General features: G+C 37.8%; 1 protein-coding gene across 4 annotated transcripts in view; it reads right to left on the bottom strand.

The window, feature by feature from the left end:
- VWA8 (von Willebrand factor A domain containing 8) overlaps positions 1 to 11,198 on the bottom strand; it is a 278,034-nt gene that overhangs the window by 223,986 nt on the left and 42,850 nt on the right. For 3 of the 4 annotated variants that reach the window (XR_012688656.1, XM_075199773.1, XM_075199771.1), the window contains exon 6: positions 535 to 702. Coding sequence is in view for 3 of the 4 variants with exons in the window: in XM_075199773.1 (XP_075055874.1) it covers positions 535 to 702 (168 nt within the window). In the remaining variant the exon portion in view is untranslated. Of the gene's footprint in view, positions 1 to 534; positions 703 to 3,491; positions 3,518 to 11,198 lie in introns of those variants that run through there. The other variant, XM_075199774.1, reaches the window with a different exon arrangement.

Genomic DNA, 11,198 nt, shown 5'->3' with positions numbered 1-11,198 from the left:
ATTATTCTGGTCATATCATCCCCAGTTCTTATTAAATCATTAAACAGCTGTGTGATTCCTGCTTACTTCATTAAAAAAGATATGACAGTTTTAGGCAGGCGCTGACATGAGCCAGTGTGCTGCAAAGTTCTTGTCTACTTTTGGTTCCATACATTCTCTATAATGGGGCACATTAAGAACAACAAGCAGGCCAGGCTTATGGGATGGAAAACGCTCTGCAGAATTGTGTTGTGCTTGTTCCAGCCTTACACTTAACATTAAAAATCTAGTCAAAACTCTGGTCCCTAGAAGTCACATTGAATAGTCAAACTTGTTTCTTATAGCTTGTAACACATTTTTATTTTAAATTAAAATGCCTGGGACATGGTTTACTACTTGGGTTGAAATCACCATCTTTAGTGGTCACTATGTCCGATTTTGCTTGGAGAGCGATGTGTAAGAGTTTGCTCATCTAATATGGGAGAAGGAGGGCAGCTTTTTTCCTCATTAGTATGAATGCGTGATTTAACGCAATTTGGTATGCTTGGCTTTTACCTGAAGCAGTTTATCATAACGCTCTGCAGACATAAGGAACCGTCCATCCTCCAGTTGCATCTCCCTGTTCTCCAGCAAATTGTTTAAAACTGGTAAGACATTTCTCTCTGCTTTCTCCAGTCCTTCCAGCACCAAAATTCTTCCTTCTGTGGCAGCACGGACAGCACACTTTACAGAAGCAAGATATTAGAGAAATGTTAGAGCCAAGTCAGCATATATACATGTCAGTAATAATAAAGGGGAGTCCAATGGTGAAGTATGAAATAAAATACACAGAGAAAAAGCACAAAGATTAGGTGAGTAGCCTCGTAGCAAACAAATATTAAATAGGAGCTAATCTAAATCCAAGTGCAGGACCTCTACATGGGAGTAGGTTACATTGTTCTGCTTCATCCCAGATGAAGTAAGGTGCAAGTACCTTGGATCTCCAGAGAGAGAGATGTATACCATAGTGTAATAATGTACATAAATGAATATAATTAATGAAGCTTATCTGGACCAAACTCAGTTCTTGGATGGGAAAAGATGAAGTTCTATTGTCCCTTCTATCCAAAGATCCAGTCCAATCAGAAGAAGTAACACCTGAAGTGAAACCTATGTGTTTCGTCCTGGATACTAATTTAGTAATTAGTCATAAGCCAATACCTACCTATATATTTTTGGATCTTTTTAGGAAACCAGAGTACTTGTAGGACACTTATGCAAACAGGAGAAAACATGAACTCCAACAAGCTCGGGCCCTGGTAATATTGGAACCCAGGGCCCCACCACATTGGGATAACATTGCAAACCCCTGCATCACCCAACAAAGACTGGCACAAGTTTTTAATAGTTACAAGACACCCAAACCAACCCTTTTACCATTGAGTTATACTTTAAGGTAAAGATGTTCAGATTTTTTTCATTGGATAGCTCTCATATACACTATATGGACAAAAGCATTTGGCCACACCTGTTAATTATTGAATTGAGGTGTTTAAATCAGACCCGTTGCCAGAGGTGTATAAAATCAAGCACCTAGCCATGCATTCTCTATTTGCAAACATTTGCAATACAAAATGGGTGGTTCAGAAGAGCTCAGTGACTTCAAGCATGGTACTGTGATAGGATGCCACGGTGCATGAAATTTCATTCCTGCTGGATATTACACGGTCAACTGTAAGTGATACTTTTACAAAGTGGAAGCGTTTGGGAACAACAGCAACTCAGCCGCAAAGCTGAAGACCACATAAAATCACAGAGCGGAGTTAACGACTGCTAAGGCGCATGGGGCGTAAAAGTCGCCAACACACTGCTGATTCCATAGGTGAAGAGTTCTGAACTTCAACTGGCATTAATATAAGCACAAAACTGTGCAGCGGGAGCTTATTGGAATGGGTTTCCATGGCCGAGCAGCTGCATGCAAGCCTCAAATCACCAAGACCATTGGATGGAGTGGTGTAAAGCACACTGACACTGGACTGTAGAGTAGTGGAAACGAGTGACGAATCACGCTTCTCTGTTTTGGCAGTCAGATGGGCGTCACTGGATTTGGCGGATGCCGGGAGAACGTTACCTGCCTGACTGCATTATCCCAACTGTGAATTTTGGTGGAGGAAAGATAATGGTATGAGGCTGTTTTTCACGGTTTGGGCTAGGAACGTTATCTCCAGTGAAGGGCAATCTTAATGTTTCAGCATACCAAGTCATTTTGGTCAATGCTATGCTTCCAACATCGTGGCATCAGTTTGGGGAAGGCCCTTTTCTATTCCAACATGACTGTAGTCCTTGCATTGTGCACTGGGGCACAAAGATATGGCTTGATGAGTTCGGTGTGGAAGAACTTGACCCGCACAGAGCCCTGACCTCAACCCCATCATACACCTTTGGGATGAACTGAAACAGAGATTGCAAGTCACGCCTTCTCGTTCAACATCATTGCCTGACCTCATACATACGCTACAGAATGAATGGGCACAAAGTCCCACAGAAACACTCCAACATCTTGTGAAAAGTCTTCCAAGAAGAGTGGAAGCTGTTAACACTGCAAAAGGGGGACCAACTCCATATTTAAAGTGTATGTATTTGAATACAATGTCATTACAGTCTCTGTTGCTGTAATGGTCAAGCGTCCGAATACTTTTGTCCACACAGTGTATGTTATGAATTCATATTCTCAGGCCATATACATCTAAAGGCGTTCAAAAGGAAATTGGGGCAATAAAAAAAGCTTTACCGGTATCGTCTGCAACATGAGCTGGAGAACTCAGATTAACGTTACATTGATCCTGGGTTATTAACAGCCTATTAAATCTAGTCACAGTTTAATTTTATAGCTTAAAAATCTATTACTTGTAGCATATTTTATAAACACTATAAAATAATAAGGAATCCGGCTAGATGGGGAGCACACCTAAGTAGTTAGATTGGTTACACTGACAACTTAACTTACAATATAATTTCATTACATACTCTTATATCTGTCTTAAAATGTTTTTTTATTATTTTTGAAACGTCGGTTCTTATATTTTCACTTATGCTACTAATTATATTGCCATAAAGCTCAATTTATTTTCAGCTCTACACCAAAGCCATAAATTCCTAACATTTATGCATTTACGTTACAAGTGACAAACTACAGGAGACTGATTTTATTGCGTTATGTAATGTGCCCAACAAGAATAAAAAAAATGACAACACAAGCTTTAACAATTGCAAGCTACACACGCTTCACCAAAAACACATCTATTTTCCAAGTTAGAGATGTAACACACACTATAATAAAACAAAAAAATCAAACAGGCAATCAGGACAATGGAAAACTAAAAGGTCAATTGTCATTTAATGTCTTTACGATCAAACAGCATACAAAGAGATTACTTTCCAGTGAGTCACTGCCGACAAGCTACACAGAACACGATTTGCATCTAGCTAATTAGAAAATATTTACTTAGCCATATCCCAATACACCTACTTACCATCTGTACACCCATAACTTGCTTAACATGCTAAAACGGAAAAAAAAAATGCTTTCCATAAAGATTGAACAGAACAACCACCAACAGACTGAAGAAACCCAAGCATATTCACATGTACATTTGACACATCATTGTTTTCTAATTTATAATGGCATTTAGCACTGTATGTTTCACGGAGTAAAATGTTTTATTACAATATAATATACTCAGAAGGTGATCATTATTTAAAAAACATTTATTAAGTGATTTCAGCATCATGAAGTGTGGGAAAATTCAATACCATGGTCAGAATTCAATTTTGACATGAATAAAGTGATTTAAACGATGTACTAGAAATGTTAAATGAACCAATATAGAATACATTATATTATAGCTTTATTTAAGCTACAGTGAGAAACATTTTTCACTGCTTTCATGCATAAATATGTGCTGGCATTCTACTTATTATATGATAAGAAACTAAAATATCTATAGATAGCAAAACAATACTGCCACCCCATACCCAATAATCATAAAGAAAAACAATATTAAAATACCACGATAGATACAAAGAGATACAAATAAACGTTATTCACTATAACAAGACCTTGCAAAAGTAAAAAAGTAACTGGATCTCTCAGGAAGATATTGATTTTCTGTCACCTATATTTCAATAGATGCTATTCAGCTGCCTATGAGTTAATATTATCTTTTAACGCTCACAACTGTTTCCCCTATTTCACGATGGACTAGAACTGGGCACACACCACAGAGGCATCTGACCTGGGGGCAATTCCATTATCATCTAGTAAGACTGCCAGTACTCATATATAGATAGTAGTGTCTCTAGATTATACTAAAATTATTTTACACACTTTAGCTTTCTGTCTGATATTATAACTCTACAGTATCTAATATATTACAGTGTAGCAATGTAAGAACTACCTTACTGTATATTCCAGGGATTATATCATATTTGTCTGTGGAATACACAAAACGGCACAGCATTTTGCAAAATAATATAACCCTTCATGAGATTTCATAATCGCACAAAGTTAAGGTGAGGGGGGGACCACACTACTATGCTCTCCCCTATTCCCTCTCCAAATGTTTCCTATCATTCCCCAAACACAATACTGTGCACACCAATTTTGGTGGGGTCATAGACACTACAACACAGAATGGTAACAGTACAGAAACCCTTGTAAGATTATACAGATACACACTAGAGTTATCTAGCTGCTACATGACAGGAGTGTACTACTCCTTGCAGATACTACAAGAGGCACTGACGGGATGCAAACCTGTGCATAAAACACAGAAGCTAACACAACCTCAACATGACACTAGTCACAAACACCTTCCTAAATCAAAAATAGAAAAACTACAGGATAAGATTGAAAGCTGTAATTTTTGCCACAAAGAACTGATATTAATTTTATAATTTTAACATGTGGAAAGGAAAATAATAAAGTGAATTGTGGTATATGCAAAAGTATATAAACCCTTCGAGATGATAAAAAAAAAAAAAGTTGTTAATAAAGCCTTGAAAGTTGTAAATAAAGCCCAGAAATCTGGCACATCTCATGGCCCAGATGGATTCTGGATTTGGCCTATTACAAAAACACTGTTGACTACCCAGCCCCTCACCTTCACTCCCTATACAACTCAGCCTTCCAAGGCAGCCCCTTCCCAAACACAATGCTGGAAGAGGAGGAAATTACAGTGATTTATACGGGGGGGAAAAGACCCACAAAGCTGTGCTAGCTATATACCCATATACCTCATATTAAATTGTAAACTCTTTCATTTTACTCTATTACTATCAGATTTAAACTAAAACTGTGGGACACCAGCAATCAACCTCTCTACCTCTGCTTCACCTATCTCCCCCATATGGGACAATCATTTTTTCCCTCCATTATCAATATATAGACATAGAATACTTTTTTTTTTATAATGAAATAATGTTTTAGAAGTGTGTAAAATGTCCATTTGATTACATTTATATGTATAATGATTATTATGTTACATGTGAGTGTTATGGATACAGATTGGTCACGGACCAGTTATATGTCTACATTGATACTTCCCCAAAGCCTTGAGAAAGATTAGTAACTGAAACGTGTTGGGGGGACTGATGTGAGTGAGCTCTCTGTACTTCGCTGCAGAATTAGTGGCACTATATAAATAAATAAATGATGAAGGCACATAACTGTGGATATCGTATTCCAGGTCTCAAGGAACATCACCCGGGATCCTATCTATCATCAAACAGTGTTTGCGTTTCCATGCATACGTTACCTGTGGTAAGGACCCACCTTTTATCTGTGCTAGACTTGTGGAATTATATAACTGTTTATTGAGCCAGTATTTCTGGTAATAAAGTATTAGCTGTTTTACCTATAATCTACTTGTCCAGAAATATGACAAAGAGGGCAATGCCTTAAGGGATCTCTGTACAGCGCTGCGGAATTAGTGACGCTATATAAATAAATGGTGATGATGATGATGAAGGGATATCTCAATATAAACTGAGAAAGATAAATGAGAATATTTTCCATGAGCAATTTAAACACAACGGGTGTGTTTATAATTATCACTAATTTATCCTATTTAACACACATGGGGGTATATTTACTAAACTGCGGGTTTGAAAATGTTGAGATGTTGCCTATAGCAACCAATCAGATTCTAGCTTATTTAGTACATTCTACAAAATGACAGCTAGAATCTCCATTTTTTCAAACCCACAGTTTTGGTGTAAAAGGAGGCTTGTGATTCTCTGTCTGAAAACTCCACTTGTATTTGTGAGAAGATTTCACATCAATAGAAAGATTACAGCAATATAGAGAATAAACATTTTTCTACGTCTGAACTGTGAGAAAAAACACACATGATATAAAACTCAGGCGTAATAATTGTTTCTGTTGATGTATTGTATTAATAGTTTTAGCTTTATATAGTATAGAAAGTTTCTGGTTTTATAACACAAGAACCAATTTCTTCTCTAATTGTATTGGTGTGACTCTTAAACCAAGCATGGGCTCCCAGGCTCTTTAGAGAAAGCAAGCAATTCATCTCCCCCACCTAAAAGGGTGGGGTACATTATACCGAAGCTTAGAATTCCGACAACTGGTATACAGATGCAGAAAGAGAGAGTAGGTGTTTTAAAGCGGCAATGCCTAAATCTAGTCGTAATGGTAACCCTAACCCTACTCCTAAACCTAATCCTAACCCTTAGATTAGTTTATCTAGGTGGCGGGTCCTGGCATTGCTGCTTTACAACCGAAAATTTCACTTTTTGTATTGTAAGTAACGTCAATTCCAAGTGCCGGCATTTGCTGCGTCCAGTATGCATAGGAGCCGTGGAGCAGGCGTGTCACACACGTTGTCTGTCTTATTTATAGTAAATCTGCATTTCCTCTACATCGGGATTATTGGAATCTGCCTTTTTTTTTATTGTTATACTGGTTGTCGGAATTATAAGCTTCGGTATAATGACTACCACCCACCTAGAACCCTGCCATTAAGCTCTCAGGCTGTACCTGTACTCTCCGAGTTGTCCCTACTTTTTAAAATTAAATTTAGATCACTGGTCCATCTGCTACCATCTAAAACTATTTGTTATGCCTATTCTGTGATACTCCAATACCTTTACCCTTCTCTTTTTCCCCACTTTCCTCCACTCCCCTAAACCCCTTTTATGTAATTTTATTGCTTATTTCAAACTGTGTTATATATTTGTAACAAAATGTGAACTTTGTATGTTAGTTTACATATTTCCTGTATTGTTTGCATTTAACACATACACAATTAGCCACAACATTTGATCCAATGAAGCATGGACTCCACAAGACCTCTGAAGGTGTCCTGTGGTATCTAGCACCAAAACGTTAGCAGCAGATCCTTTAAGTTCTGTAACTGGCGAGGTGCGGCCTCCATGGATTGGATTTGTTTTTCCAGCTCATTCCACATATGCTCGATCGGATTGAGAACTGGGGAATTTGGTAACAAAGTCAACACCTTGAACTCTTTGCATGTTCCTCAAACCATTTCTGAATAATATTTGCAGTGTGGCATTATCCTGCTGAAAGAGGTCAGCTGCCATTAACGGGTGCATTTGGTCTGCAACAACATTTAGTTAAGTGGTACGTGTCAAAGTAACGTCCACATCCACAAGAATGCCAGGACCCAAGCATAACAGTGCCAAGAGCATTACAATATCTCTGCCGGCTTGCAATTTTCCCATAGTGCACTCTAGTGCCATTTCATCCCCAGGTAAATGACGCACATGCACCCGGCAATCCTCATATAGTTAAGAAATACGTAATTCATTAGACCAAGCCACCTTCTTCCATTGCTCCATGGTCCACTTGTGATGCTCACATGCCCATTGCAGGCGGTTTTGGTGGTGAACAGGGGTCAGCATGGGCACTCTAACCAGTCTGCGGCTATGCAGCAAATTGTGATGCACTGTGTGTTCTGACACCTTTCTATAATAGCCAGCATTAACTTTTTCAGCAATTTGTCACAGTGGCTCTTTTGCGGGATTGGAAAAGACGGGGTAGTCTTCTCTCCCCACGCACAATGAGCCTTGGGCACCCATGACCCTGACGCCGGTTCACCTTCCTAGGACCACTTTTGGTAGGTACTAACCACTGCATACTGGGAACACCCCACAAGACCTGCTGTTTTGGAGATGCTCTGACCTAGCTGTCTATCACAATTTGGCCCTCGTCAAAGTCGCTCAGATCCTTATGTTTGCCCATTTTTTCAGCTTCCAAAACATCACGTTCAAGAGCTGACTGTTCACTTCCTGCCTAATATACCCCATACCTTGACAAGTGCCATTGTAACAAGATAATCATTGCTATTTACTCAAATTGTTAGTGGTTTTAATGTTGTTGCTGATCAGAGTATGTCTTTCAAAATAAGGTGGTTTTTTGGTTTTTTTTTTTTTTTAAATAAGTTGATTGACTTAAAAGGCATTTTAGTAGTCAGATAAAAATAATGAACAATGCACAAATACTCTGCGCTTTCTAACCTTTGGTGGAAATCTACCAAATTAAGCCAACATCAGACAACTAATCTAATTTGATTGGAATCAATTGGACATAATGGAAAATGCTGACAAATGGTGAACTGCCAGATATGTAGCTGACTTGACAATACCATGTCTGCCACATATCTTGTCATTTAGTAATCCTGAGGAACAACCAGATCCAACAGTAATTTAATAAATGGAGGTTACATTTGAAGTCAAGCTATAGACATGGAATACAAAGAACAAAATATTTGTCTGGAAACAAATCAGATTTGCAAGACATAACCCACAGGTCACTGCAAACTTCCTGCTGAAAACTTTAGCAATCACATAGTAACTGTGCACAGAATACCATTACTTACTTAACAATGAACTGCATGGTGGAGATGTCATGACCTCATCACACAAGTCAACAGATGGTAACATCAGGTAAGCCTGATGTTTTTTAAACAGTCAAATCTAAAAGTGAACTATTCAGTCACAAACACAACATACAACAAAAGAAACAGAGTGAAGCATTTGGGGAAATCATCTTGACAAGTACTAAATTCAGGGGTGGATCTATTATGAATTTGAGTTGCATGGCAGCCACTGTGCCAAGACTTGACTAGTATTGAGAATCAATGGGGAGATCTTAAGCATGCAGTGCATGCAATTACATATTTCTCCAAAAAAGGTGATATAAGCTTGAAAGCTGGCTGAAAAGCTTTCTATAAGCTAAATTAACAGCTTTATTTTTATACAAGTTGTTTGTTACAGAAAAGTAGATATAAATATGGAACATGCTAAAAGTTTGGTTAAAGCAATATTTAAAATTGCATTGAATAGCAATTTTGTGTTGCACTAGTGGCTATCACACTACAGCCACGTTCCTCATCCTGGTTTTTGCAATATAGGAGTAATGTAATTATATTCATGTAAAGATTGAGACTTAAATAATACTTGAAAACCTAACTCTAATAGTAGCTCTGTAGCTGTTTTCTACCAAACTAATAGGGAAAAGATTTAATATGACAATATAGTTATAAGGACTTACAAAATGTATTATTCTGTAAAATTATTTATGCTTTGCCAAGCTTTCCAATTTAGAATATTCTCAAAATTCTATTGACATATAAAGAATAGACAAGGTATATTCTTATTTTACATAGGCTAATACATAGAATAAACAGTTGAAATAAACCACAAGTAGAACAGATGGCAGATACAGAAATATTGTCACTGTTGGAGGGTTAATCTATCCATACACTGCACATATGTTTGGCCATCCCAGGTTTACATGCTTAGTATTCTGCCATCAAACAGCTCCGTGATCAAATATATGAAAAATGCTACAAAGGGTGGGCCAGGAGTTGTCCAGTTATTAGCAAGGGCCTTGTTCATTCAACTTACTTAATTTGCCAGAATAAGTGTATATGTGATAGGAGAGGAATTAGGAACGTAAAAGGTAAACTACTTCCTCTTTGACAGACACACATGATGAAGAAAGTGCACCCTGCCACACCCTAGTTGTTGTACATTTCTTTGGAGTCTATGAATATTCTGTGATATTCTTTCTTCATTTTACATTTTAACTACTTTAGTGTACCCTTCACCATCTGTATTTACTAGGAGTATAATTCACAGGCAGAGATAGCTCTCTGCCTAGAGAGATAATGAAAAAAGACTACTCATTTCTAGGATAGACCTAACTGACTACGAAGAAACCATGAGAGAATAATATGATAAGGTCTTCAGATTTACTTTTCATTATATTAAGGGCAGTGTCAATAAACGGCAAAGGAGACGCTTGTCCTGAGCTCCTCGGGACAGGGGGGCTAACATTAGACCACCTAGTAATGGACCATGGACAGGAGCAGCACTAAAAGGGACCTGATTCTCAGCCCTCTCTTTAAAGATAAGAAATGAGATAAGAGCTGTTTGAAAAAGAAACATTTCCTCCTTTAAGTGAGGCGGATATAGTCCTAAGATTTACTCAACAAGAAGTCAAAATAAGTACTAATCTCATCGCAATATTCTTAACCCTTACACAGCATCAACACTAACCCAGGCTCTAAACCAAGACAATCGTGTGATTGACCCGATAATCAAGTGAAAAACCAGCAGTATGTACCTACAGGTTTTTCACCCAATTATCGGGCCAATCACATGATAGAGGACCCTTTTAGCCCAATATAATTTTAGTGTGTACGCTCCAACAATGAATGATTATCATTCCAAAGCATGGGATGATGTTCTAATCCTGCAGTGTTTATGCACTCACGAACAAATCTCCATAGAGTTTACAGAGTCACAATCCTTTTAGCCGATGGTTATGACAGATGAAGGGCACACATCTGAAAGTAAACCTTGTAAAACGTGTATAGTGTGTACACATGTATCCGCATGCTGATCGGAACTTTCAGTTCATTGGTAAATCGTTAATGATATTGCATCGGGAGAAATTTCCTGTAGTGTGTACCCAGCCTAAGTCCTAACTGTAAAGCTAGTTCAAGCTTTATAAAATTGGAATTGTAAGGACAAAATATATATTTTACCATGAACAACTTTCCTGAGAAAGCTTAGTATGTTTTACTTTGGGATAGGATTGGAGATGAGCACACCAGTCCAAAACTTCTAACATTCTTTATATTAAATTACTAAGCAACGCATTGGACTAGCTATTATTCAAAAGATAATCT

The sequence above is a fragment of the Mixophyes fleayi genome, chromosome 2 (genome assembly GCF_038048845.1).
Source record: "Mixophyes fleayi isolate aMixFle1 chromosome 2, aMixFle1.hap1, whole genome shotgun sequence".
Lineage (NCBI taxonomy): Eukaryota > Metazoa > Chordata > Amphibia > Anura > Limnodynastidae > Mixophyes > Mixophyes fleayi.
This window is presented reverse-complemented; position numbering and strand designations above follow the sequence as displayed.